This window comes from Sturnus vulgaris, chromosome 28 (genome assembly GCF_052056855.1).
Source record: "Sturnus vulgaris isolate bStuVul1 chromosome 28, bStuVul1.hap1, whole genome shotgun sequence".
Classification (NCBI taxonomy): domain Eukaryota; kingdom Metazoa; phylum Chordata; class Aves; order Passeriformes; family Sturnidae; genus Sturnus; species Sturnus vulgaris.
Window position 1 is genome coordinate 6621086 of NC_142270.1, and position 15849 is coordinate 6636934.

A 15849-nucleotide genomic window follows, 5' to 3' on the forward strand; every position below is an offset into this window, starting at 1 on the left:
TCGATTAGATCGGCGATCGATTGCTCATGCCTGCCGATCGATTGCTAATGCACACTATTTGCACACTCCTTGCACACCCTTTGCACTCATACAGAGGCAGGAGGTTTGTCAGTTCTGGTCGGGGTTTTTTGGGGCGTTCATTCCGGGGGATTTCCTCAAGGATTGGGACACTCCTTGATTCCATCCCTTGCCTGTCTCCCAAGCGCCACCTTGTGGGCCGAGCGCGGTACTGCGCGCCTGCCTCTCCCAAGATGGCGGCTCGGGTGTCGCGCCCCCGACCTTCTAACTCTGGCTGCAAAAGGAGGGTGGCACAGCAAGGAGCCCGCTCGCTCTAGTGGGATGCCTGCGCACGACGCCGACACCGATCCCACGGGTGCGATTTTCGGCGGCGTTTCCAATCGTGCGGACATCTCCTTCAGCCCGCTTCGGCCCGGGGAAGAGGGGCGGGGCCGCCAGCGATGGTGCCGGCGCAGCCCGGGCAGGCTCGGGGCGGAGCCGGGGCTTGGCGAGGCGGGGCACGGAGGTCCCGGGGACGGGACCGGGCGGGGCCGGGGCGGTGCTTTAGGGGCGGTCCCCAGTGGTCCCGGGCGGCACCGGGGGCGGGGCCGGGTGATCCCGGAGCGGTACCGAGCTGTGCTGGGGACGGTGCTGCAGGGGCGGTGCCGGGCCCGCCTCAGGGTGATTGAATGCCCAGAAATCGCCTCCTCTGCCCCGTGCTCACACTGAGCTGCGGGCTGCAGCGTGCTGTCGGAGCTCCGCACACAGCACGGATTTGGGCTTCCCCTCCTCTCAAACCCTCTCCCCCTTCTTCCTCCTCCTCATCTTCCCCTTTTTCCTCTCCCTCCGCCTCGCCCCCCTCCCCGGGCCCCTGACTCCCCCCGGGATCCCCTCCTCCGGAGGCGGCCCTTCCGAACCGACCCCCCCTCCAAGCCCCGGAGCTCGAGACCATTAAGGTAAGCTTTGGAATTGAAATATCAGGATATTCACTGGCCTGAAATTTCAGGATTGTACGATTTTTTCTTGAAGCAGTTGCCTTTGCTGCAGGATTGTGTGGTCACCAGTCTCCTTTCCTGTGACTCTTGTTGAAATTTGCTGTCAGATAACCGGCTAGTAACGAAATATTTGACAGAAATCAATGCTGTGAACGGACTTCACTGCAGCAGTTGATGAAAGAGCAAAGAAAATGTCTGTCGTGTTTACGCACCCCCCCGAGGCTGAATGAATTCTGATACTGTAATAAATCAGTGCAGTTGGTGCCTGCAAAGGTCTTGACATTGATCAAGAAGATATTACTTTGGATTTTTACTTTTTATCAGCGTTTCTTTAATCTGTACTTCAGCACTCTAGCCTTTCATAAGTCTTCTCCGGTTTCCTCTGGCCCTGCAGAGTAGTCCTCTCTGTTATTGTCTGATCCCAGCTTTGATGCAAGGAGGACTTTTTGTCTTGAAAATTAGCATCCCCCTCCGCATATTTAAATTAGTTATTTGACTTTTGAGAAAAAGCTGGTCAGCTCGAAGTCCACCAGACACCAGAGGCTGCTGTTTTTAGCACCTTATTCAAAGAGGGCATCCTTTAGTTACCTAAGGAGGGGTAGAGATTTACCCCTAGGAATAAGGAATAAATGCAAGCAGACTGTCCTGCCAAGAAAAAAATCCAGTTACAGTGACTGAATTCGGGTTTAGTTGCCCTTGATCCTTGCAAGGGATTAAAGGCAGGTTCACTTGGTCTCCCAGCAATGAATGTCTCAACCGAAAGCTGCTCAAAATGTGCCGTTTTTCTGATGGTTTTGGATTCTTTTGCCAGGTGGGAACATGGACTGCTTGACTTGTTCCTGTGTCCACTTTCCACTTCAGTCCTTTGCATTTTCTCTGAAGGGAAAGCAGGAACAGGGAAGTTGGGGCAGTTCCGTCAGCAGAAAGGCTGCTAAGAATAGATGGTAAGGACTTACTTTTCTGCACAGTGCCATGTAACTGAAGGCTCGTTTTTGGATTTCACATTCTGTTCCTGCCCGGTTTTGTGAGAGCTGCAGGTGCATTTCTGTTTCCAGACCCTGCCAAAAATAGTCGCTTATATTATAATGAATCCTTTTTCCTTCATGTTTTCTTGCTTGAAATGAATTCCCCTGTCAGACTGATGTGAGCAGCAGTTATTTTTAGAGCTGCTGGTGTTGTACACGGAGTAACTGTAGAACAAATGAGTTGTGATGGCTTCCTTGTATTTGATGTGTGGAGAGGAGCAAAGGCACAGATTCATCCTGTGTAATTGCAGTCGTCCAACGTAGGTGCCAGGGTCGGGAAGCTGGGCAAGGTTTCCTCTCTTGCTGGGCCTTAGGGGGAGGGAGCTGAACCATGGTGTCACTCGGATTCCTTCCTCTTCTCCCTCCTCCTTTCTTGCTTGTAGAGCTGGAGCTCGGGGTCACCGAGTTTGGGTGCTCGCAGTCAGGGCCTGAATTTGGAGAGCAGGAAAGCGGGGGGAAGTTTCTAGGCACGTCAAAGCCTGTCTCTAGGGTGTGGGACTTGTTGGTCTTCCTCACCACCCCCAGCAACTTGCACTTCTCTCTGGACCTTGCTGTGGTCACAGCCCACTGCTCATTTATGTGACTGTTCATCCGTCTGCCTGATTGCTTTAAGTACAAGTAGCCTGATTCAGGTTTAATTTAGCAATGATTTTCCTCTGTTTCATCGGTAGTTTTCTAAAACTCCCCTACAGGCTATTTTGAAGGTGCTTTTTTTTTTTTTTTTAACTGCCTGTGATGATAGAAAGCTGTACGGCCCTCTGAAAGCAGTATAACCTGCTTTCCAGAAATTACAGAAGTAGGATTTTTATTGTCCACTATGCAGCTGAAGTCCCCCTAGTGAGCCTCTTGAACTGAGGGTGAGGAGAGCGGCAGATACGACTCCTCATCAACCTGCTCTTCTTTTCGTTCCTAAAAGAAGGAAGCATGAAGGTAACTATAGAAAAAGATCTGCATCCCTCGGGGTTTTGTATTTTAGGTGTTTTGAGGTTTATTTACACACCTTCTCCTTTGTTTCCTGGACAGGTTTTACGTGACAGTGGAGCGTTTGAGTACACGTGGAAGGAGCTTTCAATTTGGCTGGAGCACTTGGATAATACAAAAGAAGACCAGAAGGAAGCAGTGATTCAGTTTTTGGAAAAGGTAACGGTGTTCAAATCAGCTGGATAAAAAAATGCAAAGAATAGTGTTAGTGGAAACTGGAGGTCTTGTTGCTATTGTTGAGAAACCTGTCAAAGACCAGCGAATGAATTCTGAGAAAAGCCTTGTTTGGGATTCTTTATACGGAGGTGGCATCCTTCTTGTGTTCAGTGGGAGGGCAGCCAAATGATTTGTAGGAAAATGAAATCCAAAAAGATCAGCTGTTATTACAGCATTGTCGGTGTAAGGGTAGAGTGGTGTAGGTGTGGGTAGCTTTGATCTCCTCTTTAGGTGCCAACATTATCAGAGCTCAGTAGATGGTGGTCCTTGACAAGGAAAGGTGACACTTGCTGTTTACTCTTCAGGATGTTGAATGCCCAGTGCTTTGCCTCCACTGTGGTCTGCCCAGGTACTCGGTGTGTGGTCGCAGTCTAGGTGCCAAGTTGTGGTGGGTTTTTGTTTTTCCATCAGTGTGGCCTGTAGAGCAGGAACTGTAGACAGAATCCTGCAGAAGTGCTATGGAAGTTGTCCTCATAAAAGCTGCCCAGCTTTCAGCACGTGGTCGTTCTCAGTACCGTGTGGTTCCCCTGCACTTGCCAGCCAGCAGGTGCACTTACCTTTCTCCCCACCTTTGCTGACAGATCCTGCTGAAGCTGGTGACCAACCCCTGTCCCTACACTGACAAGGCAGCAGACCTGGTTCAGGCAGCCAGCACGCTCCAGGTGGCTCTGTTTAAACAGGACTCTGATAACATCAGCATCCCCGTCTCTCACATTGATGGTATGTGGTAACCTGTCAACATCCCAACTCCATGACTTGGGGATACACTTTCTAGCCCTAATCAGCAAACTGGGGATGGATAACTCTGGCAATCCTGTTAAGTAAGGGCCCTCCAGGATTCAGCTCTCCACGTGTTCTTGGTATCAGAAGTCGAAGTGGAATTGCCAAGTTGCCGCTTTACCTCTGAAAGTAATTTCTGCCGTGGCTGTGCCACTTGAACGGTATTTGAAATCTCTCTTCATGCTCTTGCAGCAGCGTTTTTGAACTCAAATGGAAATCTAGCCCTTCTGCCTGGGACTGTTGACAGAGTCATGGAATCCCAGAGTGGTTTGGCTGGCAAGGCTCCTTAAATCTCATCCAGTTCCAGCCCTGCCATGAACAGGGACACCTTTCAGTAGCCCGGGCTGCTCCAAGCCCCAGTGTCCTGCCTGGCTTTGGACACATCCAGGGATCCAGGAGCAGCCGCAGCTGCTCCGTGCTGGACAGCAGCATTGAAAGGCAGAGTGAAGGTTCAGCTGTAATTTAGGGGTTGCACTTAACGTTGTATTGTGTGACAAATGTGGCTTTCATCCTTTTTTTAAATTTTTTTTTTTTAATTAAAAAGAATTAAAAAGATGCCTTGTATTCCTGGAGTGTTGCATTCTACGTCTGTTGTTTTTCCTGTTAGTCTGGATTCTTGCTTTGATGTTTTTCTTCACTTATTAGATGTCCTGGATATGGTGGATGTCCTGCTCGAGGACAGTGATGGCTTTGATGAAGAAGTTGGGTTCTCTTTAAATGAAGACGTGATCATTTCCCTTCAGTGCTGTTGTCCCTGCTGCATTAGAAGCCAGGAATGAACAAGTCCACGTGGGCCTGGATGCTGATCCCTCTTGCTGGTCCATGACAGCATGTGACAGGTGAGATTTCCAGGTGTCTGATTTAGCAGGAAACTGGTTTGTTCCTTCTTGTGAGGAGGCTCATTGGCTTTGCATGGGCAAAGCCACTCCACGTTTTCCATCTAGGAACAGAGCTGGGGAGCTGTTTGAAAACAGAGTCCCAGAGGTAAACAGCTTGGCTCGGTATTTCTGTGTGGGAATAGAAGAATATCTGTGTCTTCTGATTTTTCTCTCGTCTTTCTTCCACAGGTGTTTTTGTATTCCTGACTTGGGTTTCCATCGGGGACACGTGGCTTGGAGCTCAGGAGCCGGATCTGTTCCTTGCCCACGGCAGATTGGTCTGCACTAGTGCAGGTGAGGAATTACAGGACGGCTTGGGAACTCGGAAACAAGGAGAAGCAAGTCTTATGTGTCTTTGCAAAAAGATTTGGCTACCACAGGGCATTAATTCAGGGAGTTAAGACTTCATCTTTAACGTTCTGTGCTCTGCCAGCATCACTGCGAGCCCTGAAAGCCTCCTGAGCTGTTCTCATACAGACCTATCTTGTTTGGTCAAAAAAAAAATCTTAGTTTAGTTTCGTCCAAGAAAAGTTACTACTCTGTGCGAGCTCATGGGGAAGCTTTTATTCGGCATCTCTCAGTGGGACATTGAAAGTCCAACTTCCCATTTCTTGCACAGTCTGAGAGGCAGTATTACTTTCTATCATTTTTATCACAGGCATTTTAAACTTTTTGAGGAACCGGCAGGACTGTTTGTGCGGAGGCGTGCGGTTCACAGCCATCCTCTGTCCAACGTAGGATGGGAAAAAAAGGCTGGAGAGCTTCCTACAAGGGGCTGTAAGTGCAAATGACCAGGCGCCCGGGGTTTAGTCATGATGATTTAGTATTTCTTAAAAGACTCTGATTGATTTCATGATGCCAAAACCAGTATGGATAGAAGACTGAAGTCGGGAATCACGATGGTCTCCTTGGGTTTAAAAAGCTTTAATGGTGTTTCAAGACATTTGTATGAGACCTGGTTTGTTTTTTCTTACCCTTTTATTCAATCAAAAAAAAAAAAAAAAAAAAAAGCCTTGATCCATCACTGCTGCTGTGATGTGTGACAAATGCCTGTCCTCCCTCCACGTGGAACAGGTGAGAGGTGGAACTGAAGCCCAAAGAGTTTTCTGCCCACTGATAATATGTGAGTCATATTGGGAATTCTCTGCAGAATGGCAACAGTTGTTCTTGAATGTGGCCATGAGGGGAGTGGAACATGGCAGCCCGGGTCTGAGAAGGTGCAGTGCCAGAAGGAGAAGCTTTGAAATGTAAATCAGGATTGATTCAGGTGACTCGCGACCGCGTGCTGTGCCCAGGTCCTTAGTAGAAATACTGTGCAGGGAAAAGCCAGAGCTGCCTGTGCTATGAGCTGAATTTTTTATTGGGGGGGGGGGGGGGGGGGGGGTGTGAAATAAAAATGAGGTGCAAATGAGAGAATTGCTTGTGTGTGTGAATATTCTTGTCCTAAAGGAGCGCTGCCCGGTGCTCCTCCCTTCCTGTGCCCCTCTCCTGGTGAGCCTCTGTCCTGCTGGCCGTGCCTCTCTGTCTCCGTGCCTGTGCTGCTCCTTGCCCGTCTTTGCCCGCCCCGCACGGGCTGTGCTCGCTTCCTCTCTGGCTCCTGGGTTCCCTCTTTGTCATGGTACCCCTCAGTCCTTGCTGTGTGTTTGGCACTCTCTGTCTTTTCTCCGTCCTTCTCTGTGCCTCTGTGGTGCTCCCTGTGCCGTTGTTTCCCGTGGGATCCTTGTGTCCCGGTCACTGTCTGTCCTAGGGTGATGTTATGGTGTTTCTATCTCCAATCATGTGTCCTGATTATGTTTGGTATTATGTCCTGTGCTTCCAGGACTGACTCTGAGAGTGAAGCTTTGTTTTGTCTTGTTATCAGCCGGCTCACCTCCCCCATGGTCTATGTTTAGGAGAGGTTTTAGGAGAGGTTTTAGCTCGGTTTGCTTGCTTGCCTGCTTGCTTGCTTGCTTGCTTGCCTGCTTGCTTGCCTGCTTGCTCGCTTCTGCCTCTTTTTCTTTCCTTCGCTTTGCCCTTGCTTTTTTCTTTCCTTCGCTTTGCCCTTGCTTTTTTCTTATTAGTTAGTTCAGCTAGGCAGTCCAACTTTTTCCCTGGACTGTTTTCTCTTCCACCCCGTCCCCTCCCTCTCCTGGATACCATCTGAACCTGTTCCGGACGGGGACCTGGGAAACCCCAAGAAACACCGGGAGTCTACACTCTGTCACCTGCAGCAGCCATTCCCAAGCGCCAGAGACTGATAACTGGGCGACCACTCGCCAGAGAGACTGAACTCGTCATCCCTTCAGAACGGTGAAAGAGTTTTTTGTCAGCTGGTGTTGTCTTTTTTCCCTGTGCTGGGGAGTGTCTTGCTTGTTAAATAAAGAGGTTTTTTTCTCCCACTCTTCTCCGAGGAAATTCTTCCCGAACCCGGTGGGGTGGGGGGGAGGAGTCGTGGGGTTTGCTGTCTGGGGGCTCCTTCTGGAGGTTTTCCCCCAAATTTGCCCAAAACCAGGACACTGTCCCTGTTCATTTTTAATCCCTCCCTCTTGTGCTGCCCATCCAGCATGCCAGGGGTTTCTTTTCGTTTTTTGGTTATTTTTCGTTTTCATTTTTCTTCTTCTTTTTTTTTTGGTGGGGGTTCCATTTCATCGTGCACCTTGATGTTGATTTTCTTCCCGTGTCCTCTCTGCTGCCCCTCCTCCTTTCTGCCCCTTGTCCCCTGTGTCTGCAGGGCTGGGGAGGAACTTCAGCCCTTGTGGGGGTTGCCCTCCCTTTTCTGGTGTCAGCAGAGTCACTTTCTGTGGGATGGACACATGGGAGGGGTTGCAGTCAAGTGCCCTGCTGCTGTCCAGGGCAGTTGGAGTCGTTCTGTGCCTTCTTTGGGGTGAGGAAAAAAGGCTGAGGGGGGCTCCGACGTGGTTTGGGGCACCCCAAGGTCCCTGGGAGAGGGAGCCGGGCTGCGCTGGAGGAGCAGGTGAGTCGGGCATGGGGGGGGTCATGGTGGGTGCCAGAACATTGAGAGGGAGGGGTGGGTGTAGAATGCATGAAAAACAGAACCTTAAAAAACAGCTAAATATAGTCTAAAAGGAATGTTTTATTGGTTTGTGTTTGGATAGAGGTAGGGTTTTTTTATAGATACTGTAAATATAAAAGATAAAGAATAAAAATATATAAGCAAATATAAGAAACCAATATATAAATATATTACATTACATTATATTTTGTTATGAAAATAGAAATATATAAATATTTAGACTTTAAAAGGAATGTTTTATTGTTTTTTATTTGGTTAGAGGAGGGTTTTTAATAAATAATATAAATAATATTGGCAAAAATATACAAATATGCAAAAATAGATACTGACATAAAATTATTATAACTATATATGCATATATATATGTAAGTATAAATCTATAGAAATAAATATAAATATAAAATACATGTATGTAGTATGTAATATAAATAATTTATCGATTTTAATATGTTATATTAAATAGTATGTTATAATAGAATGTAAATAGCATATAGTATATTAATATACTAGTAAAAACTACATTAAATAGTATATAAATATAGAATACACAATATAGACATATAAATCTACAGATATAAATATGAAAACTAAATAGAAAAATATATTCAAATAGAATTTAAAATAATGGAGTTTTTTGTTTCTATTTGGTTAGAGGCAGAGCTTTTAAATAAATAATATTAAAAACTATGAACCTACAAATATAGATGGATATAGATAAAATAGAAATAACATTAGTAATATAAATCTATGTATATAATGAATAATAAAAGAATATTGTATATATGATAAATAGAATAGCAATTAAATTGAATATATGAAATATGTCTAGATTATGACTATAAATTAAATATTAAAAAATAGATGATTTCTATATATAAAAGGGTTTTTTTTTCATTTGGTCAGAGGCAGGGCATTTTTAGTTTGGGTCGGGGTTTTTTTGGGGCGTTCATTGAGAGGATTTTATGACGGGTGGGGACTCTGGTGCTTGGAACTCTCTCCCTTCTCTGTCTGTCCCTGACAGGGCGGCAGTGCCGGGCTGAGTTGGGCGGCAGTGCTGCCGCCGTGTGGACACAGGCGGGTACTGCACCGTGCCCCTCTCAGGATGGCGGAAGGGCCCGCGGGCCGGGACCCAGCCCTGCGGCAGCGCTCAAGATGGCGGCCTCTCTAGGACCCCGGCGGATAGGCGTCTACGTAAAACGCCTGCCCGCGCCCGCCGGCGCCCTCACGCCCGCGGCACCGCGGACCGCGCGGCCGTTGTCGGCACGCTCTGAAACGTCCGGGAAAATTGTCGGCGAGCGGATCGGCGTCGGCGATGTAATCAGGCATCTTATGCCTACACACCGGGGTCCTGATTTTTTCCCGCCCTTTCTGCCGCCATTTTGGGAAGGTCAGGCGGGGTGCCGCCCGAGGCGCCATTTTGAGAGTCCCGACACACTCAAGATGGCGGCCTCTCTAGGACCCCGGCGGATAGGCGTCTACGTAAAACGCCTGCCCGCGCCCGCCGCGCCCTCACGCCCGCGGCACCGCGGACCGCGCGGCCGTTGTCGGCACGCTCTGAAACGTCCGGGAAAATTGGCGACGAGCGGATCGGCGTCGGCGATGTAATCAGGCATCTTATGCCTACACACCGGGGTCCTGATTTTTTCCCGCCCTTTCTGCCGCCATTTTTGGCAGGTCAGGCGGGGTGCCGCCCGAGGCGCCATTTTGAGAGTGCGGACACACTCAAGATGGCGGCCTCTCTAGGACCCCGGCGGATAGGGGTCTACATAAAACGCCTGCCCGCGCCCGCCGCGCCCTCACGCCCGCGGCACCGCGGACCGCGCGGCCGTTGTCGGCACGCTCTGATACGTCCGGGAAAATTGTCGGCGAGCGGATCGGCGTCGGCGATGTAATCAGGCATCTTATGCCTACACACCGGGGTCCTGATTTTTTCCCGCCCTTTCTGCCGCCATTTTTGGCAGGTCAGCCGGGGTGCCGCCCGAGGCGCCATTTTGAGAGTGCGGACACACTCAAGATGGCGGCCTCTCTAGGACCCCGGCGGATAGGCGTCTACGTAAAACGCCTGCCCGCGCCCGCCGGCGCCCTCACGCCCGCGGCACCGCGGACCGCGCGGCCGTTGTCGGCACGCTCTGACACGTCCGGGAAAATTGTCGGCGAGCGGATCGGCGTCGGCGATGTAATCAGGCATCTTATGCCTACACACCGGGGTCCTGATTTTTTCCCGCCCTTTCTGCCGCCATTTTGGGAAGGTCAGGCGGGGTGCCGCCCGAGGCGCCATTTTGAGAGTGCGGACACACTCAAGATGGCGGCCTCTCTAGGACCCCGGCGGATAGGCGTCTACGTAAAACGCCTGCCCGCGCCCGCCGCGCCCTCACGCCCGCGGCACCGCGGACCGCGCGGCCGTTGTCGGCACGCTCTGACACATCCGGGAAAATTGTCGGCGAGCGGATCGGCGTCGGCGATGTAATCAGGCATCTTATGCCTACACACCGGGGTCCTGATTTTTTCCCGCCCTTTCTGCCGCCATTTTTGGCAGGTCAGCCGGGGTGCCGCCCGAGGCGCCATTTTGAGAGTCCCGACACGCTCAAGATGGCGGCCTCTCTAGGACCCCGGCGGATAGGGGTCTACATAAAACGCCTGCCCGCGTTCGCCGGCATAAAAATAAATATGCATAAATATAAACTTAGATATAAACATGCACAAACGTTAACCTGCATAGATATAAACATAAACATAAACATAAACATAATCATAAACATGCAAAACAATAATAATAAATATAAATATAAACATAATTAGAAATAGAAATACAAACATTAATAAAATCAGTGAGAAATGGGGTAAAATTAGTGAGAAATGGGGGGGAAAACCCATGAAAAATGATGGAAAAATCAGAGAGAAATGGGGGAAAAATCGGTGAGGAATGGGGAAAAAGATCAACGAAAAATTGGGAAAAATCAGTCAGAAGTGGGGGATAAAAATCAGTGAGAAATGGGGAAAAAAATCAGTGATTAATGGGCGGGAAAATGCATGAAAAATGGGGGGAATAATTCCGAGAGAAATGGGGGCAAATATCAGTGAGAAATGGGGGGGAAAATCAGGAAATATCCATGAAAATTGGGGGAAACATCCATGAAAAATGGCGGAAAAAATCAGTGAGAAATGGGGAAAAATGGGGAAAAAGGAGTGATAAATGGGGGAAAAAATCAGTGAGAAATGGGGAAAAATGGGGAAAAAATCCACGAAAAATGGGGGGAAAAATCCATGAAAAATCAACGGAAAAATCAGTGAGAAATGGGGAAAACATCATGGTGAAATGGGGAAAAAATCAGAGAGAAATGGGGAAAAATCATTGAAAAATGGGGGATAAAAATCAGTGAGAAATGGGGGGGAAATGGGGAAAAAAATCTTTGATAAATTGGGGCAAAAATCATTGAGAAATGGGGAAAAAAATCAGTGAGAAATGGGGAAAATTTGGGAAAAATCCACGAAAATTGCGGGAAAAAATGCTTGAAAAATTGGGGAAAAAATTCCGAGAGAAAATCCCCGGGAATCCCCGGGAAAATCCCCCCGGAATCCCCGAGAAAATCCCCCGGAATTCCCCGGGAAAATCCCCCTGAATTCCCCGAGAAACTCATCCCGGAATCCTCGGGAAAATCCCCCAGGAATCCCCTGGAAAATCCCCCAGGAATCCCCCAGAAAATCTCCCCGAAATCCCCGGGATAATCTCCCCGGAATCCCCGAGAAAATCCGCCCCGAATCCCCTGGAAGATTCCCCCGGAATCCCCGAGAAAATCCCCCCGGAATTCGCCGGGAAAATCCCCCCGGAATCCCCGAGAAAATCCCCCCAGATTCCCCGGAAAATCCCCCCGGAATACTCTGCAATATCCCCCCGGAATCCCCTGGATAATCCCCCCGGAATCCCCGAGAAAATCCCCCCGGAATCCACGTGAAAATCCCCCCGGAATACTCGGCAAAATCCCCCCGGAATCCCCGAGAAAATCCCCCCGGATTCCCCGGGAAAATCGCCCCGGAAAACCCGAGAAATTCTTCCAGGAATTCCCTGGGAAAATCCCTCCGGAATCCCCATGAAAATCCCCCGGAATCCCCGCGAATATCCCCCCGGAATCCCCGGGAAAATCCCCATGAATTCCCCGGGAAAATAATCTCGGAATCCCCGAGAAAATCTCCCCGGAATCACCGAGATAATGGCCCCGGAATACCCGAGAACATCCCCCGGAATTGCCCGAGAAAATCATCCCGTAATCCCCGAGGAAATCCCCCCGGAACACTCGGGAAAATCCCCCCGGAATTCCTCGTAAAATCACCCCGGATACCCCGGGAAAATCCCTCCGGAATCCCCCGAAAAATTCCCCCCGGAATACTCGGGAAAATCCCCCCGGAATCCCCTGGAAAAACCCCCCGGAATCCCCTGGATAATCCCCCAGGAATCCCCTGGATAATCCCCCCGGAATCCCCGATAAAATCCCCCTGGAATCTCCAGGAAAATGCCCCGGGAATACGCGAGAAAATCTCCCCGGAATCCCCGAGAAAAATCCCCCCGGAATCCCCTGGAAAATCCCCCCTGAATCCCCGAGAAAATCCCCCCGGAATCCCCGAGAAAATCCCCCCGGATTCCCCTGAAAATCCCTCGGAATTCCCCGGGGAAATCCTCCCGGAATCCACGAGAAAATCCGCCCGGAATTCCCGGGAAAATCCTCCAGAAATCCCCGAGAAAATCCCCCGGAGTCCCCGGGAAAATCAACCCGGAGTCCGATGGAAAATCCCCCCGGAATCCCCGAGAAAATCCCCCGGAATTCCCCTGGAAAATTCCCCCGGACTCCCCGAGAAATTCCTCCCGGAATCCCCGGGAAAATCCCCCCGGAATCCAGGCGAAAATCCCCCAGAAATCCCCGTGAAAGCCCCCCCGGAATCCCCAAGAAAATCTCCCCGGAATCCCCGAGAAAATTCGCCCGTAATACTCGGGAAAATCCCCCCGGAATCCCCTGGAAAATCCCCCCGGAATCCCCGGAAAATGCCCCCCGAATCCCCGGGATACTCACCCCGAGATCCCCGGGAAAATCCCCTGGAATTACCAGGGAAAATCCCCCCGCAATCCCAGGGAAAATCCCCCCAGAATCCCCGCGAAAATCGGCCCCGAATCCCCTGGAAAATTCCCCCGGAATCCCCTGGATAATCCCCATGGAATCCCTTGGAAAATCCCCCAGGAATCCCCGAGAAAATATGCCCGGAATCCCCTGGAAAATCCCCCTGGAATCGCGGGGAAAATCCCCCCGGATTTCCCGGGAAAAATCCCCCCGGAATCCCCGATAAAATCTCCCCGGAATCCCTGAGAAAATCCCCCCGGAATCCGCGAGAAAATATGCCCAGAATCCCCGATAAAATCCCCCCGGAATCCCCGGGAATATCCCCCAGGAATCGCCGATAAAATCCCCCCGGAATCCCCCAGAAAATCCCCCCGGAATTCCGCGGGAAAATCCCCCCGGAATCCCCGAGAAAAACCTCCCGGAATCCCCGCGAAAATAGCCCCAGACTCCCCGGCATAATCCCCACGAAATCCCCTGGAAAATCCCCCCGGAATTCCCGGGAAAATCCCCCCGGAATTCCTCGTAAAATCCCCCTGGAATCCCCGGGAAAATCCCTCCGGACTCCCCGAAAAAATCCCCCGGAATACTCGGGAAAATCCCCCGGGAATCCCCGAGAAAATCCCCCGGAATTTCCCGGGAAAATCACCCCGGAATCCCCGAGAAAATTCTCCCGAAATACTCGGCAAAATCCCCCAGGAATCCACGGAAAATTCCCCGGAATCCAGGAGAAAATACCCCGGAATCCCCATGAAAATCCCCCCGGAATCTCCGAGAGAATCCCCCGGTATCCCCGCGAATATCCCCCCGGAATCCCCGGGAAAATCCCCATGAATTCCCCGGGAAAATAATCTCGGAATCCCCGAGAAAATCTCCCCGGAATCACCGAGATAATGGCCCCGGAATACCCGAGAACATCCCCCGGAATTGCCCGAGAAAATCATCCCGTAATCCCCGAGGAAATCCCCCCGGAACACTCGGGAAAATCCCCCCGGAATTCCTCGTCAAATCACCCCGGATACCCCGGGAAAATCCCTCCGGAATCCCCCGAAAAAATCCCCCCGGAATACTCGGGAAAATCCCCCCGGAATACTCCTGAAAATCCTCCCGGAATTCCCGAGAAAATCCCCCGGAATTCCCTGAGAAAATCGCCCCGGAATTCCCTGAGAAAATCCCCCCGGAATCCCCGTGAAAATCCCCCCGGAATCCTCGGGAAAATCCCCCAGGAATCCCCTGGAAAATCCCCATGGAATCCCTTGGAAAATCCCCCAGGAATCCCCGAGAAAATATGCCCGGAATCCCCTGGAAAATCCCCCTGGAATCGCGGGGAAAATCCCCCCGGATTTCCCGGGAAAAATCCCCCCGGAATCCCCCAGAAAATCTCCCCGGAATCCGCGAGAAAATATGCCCAGAATCCCCGATAAAATCCCCCCGGAATCCCCGGGAATATCCCCCAGGAACCCCCGATAAAATCCCCCCGGAATCCCCCAGAAAATCCCCCCGGAATCCCCTGGAAAATCCCCCCGGAATTCCCGAGAAAATCCCCCCGGAATCCCCGGAAAATCCCCGCGGAATTCCGGTCCATTTCTGTAGGAGAATAGTTTGTAAGGATAGTGCAGAAGGCACTAGTTGCCAACGAGTTACAGCTGTACTGACTAGCAAGGAGTGGAAACAGCCTTGCCTGCCCAGTGAGGCTGGTTGTTATAAAAGCGTGGGTCAGCTGGCTGCCAGTTTCACTAAGCACAGCTCCAGCTGGAGGTGCAGAGCCTGCTGCAGTGTGGGCTGGAGCCTGCTGGCTGTGCTGCGAGGAGGAAGGGACACGTGGCCGTGCAAGGGATGGACAAGGTGAGAGGATGCTGTGTGTGGGACAGACAGGCTCAGGTGGCTGGGGAAGGGACAGGCTGGGGTTTAGCCAGTCGTACAGAGGAGAGGAGGAGTCGGGGCTGTGTGGAGCTGCCTGTGAGAAAAGGAGTCAGAGTTGCCTCAAAGAAATCTGTGGAGAGAAGGCATGAAAAGTGTGTAATGAAAGACTAATGTTGGTGCCTGTCATGTCTGTCTTGATATAATTGCTACACGTTTTCTCGGAATGCTTGAATTTAGACATAAAATGAAAACTTTATTGTAAGAAAGGAATGCATTTCTCACCAAAGTGGTGTAGGGTGGGGGATCACAACTCACAGATGGCCTGGAAGCGGAACGGCCACAGGGGTTACTGTAACTGGGCCTCCAGTACCAAAGCCCCAGTGGGTTTAAAGGCTAGAGCTGGGCTGGGATTAGCACGGGCTATGCAGCTGGGCTCATGCACAGGTCTGTCAGCACTCCTACCCGAGGACAGTCCCTCACCTAGGGAGAGGTTCTAGGCCTGGAGATGAGGCTGAGTTTGGGAAGGGTGATGAGGACATGGTTAGGGAGGGATGTAAATGCATATCAAAAGACTTAATTTTGAGGGGTGGCAAGCATTAGCTATAAAACAGTAAGTATTTACAGCTAAAGGCTGGAGGTGGGGGCTGTCTGAGGAGGACAGGACTGTTTAAGGCTGAAGTTGGAAGAGAAACCTTGGTGAAGCTTTTGCGTTAGAAACGGCCTCACCTGCCAAATCAGATTTTTGTCTTCAGGATTGCATGAGTGAGGATGCCACAGCCAAGGAAAAGGTTCAGGTTTGGGAGGCAAAGGCGAGTTAGGCAGGGCTGCAGGGCTGGGGCTTGGCTGTTTCCATACTGCTCAGGGCAGCAAAGGGTAGCTGGCTCACTGGGCCTTGGATCTAGAACTCTTTCTGGAACAAGGTGGAGAGCTGAGGTTCATGCAAGGGGCCAGGAATTCTTTGTCTGACTGGAAAATGCCAGAGGGGCAGTGTGTGAC

General features: G+C 50.6%; 1 protein-coding gene across 3 annotated transcripts; it reads left to right on the forward strand.

Annotated features, from left to right (window-relative positions):
* Positions 1-562: 562 nt before the first annotated feature.
* LOC148221013 (nucleolar pre-ribosomal-associated protein 1-like) lies at positions 563-6251 on the forward strand. Of its 3 annotated transcripts, XR_015808656.1 has the most exons (5): positions 563-953; positions 3041-3157; positions 3796-4833; positions 5062-5166; positions 5531-5890. XR_015808656.1 is itself a non-coding variant. In XM_088179976.1 (4 exons), the coding sequence occupies exons 2-4, from the start codon at positions 2942-2944 to the stop codon at positions 3943-3945; spliced, it is 273 nt and encodes a 90-aa protein (XP_088036102.1). In that variant the 5' UTR covers positions 623-953; positions 2841-2941; the 3' UTR covers positions 3946-4095. The 3 variants fall into 3 exon arrangements, 1 of the variants encoding a protein (XP_088036102.1); XM_088179976.1 differs by lacking the exons at positions 5062-5166; positions 5531-5890 and adding an exon at positions 2841-2947 and having other exon boundaries at positions 623-953; positions 3796-4095; XR_015808657.1 differs by lacking the exons at positions 563-953; positions 3041-3157 and adding an exon at positions 6023-6251 and having other exon boundaries at positions 4640-4833; positions 5531-5649.
* Positions 6252-15849: the final 9598 nt, after the last annotated feature.

What these genes read in the sequence shown, in the direction of transcription:
- LOC148221013 (XM_088179976.1), top strand. An exon ending in TGATTCAGTTTTTGGAAAAG is followed by an intron (nt 3,158 to 3,795) that starts GTAACGGTGTTC and finishes CTTTGCTGACAG; the next exon opens with ATCCTGCTGAAGCTGGTGAC.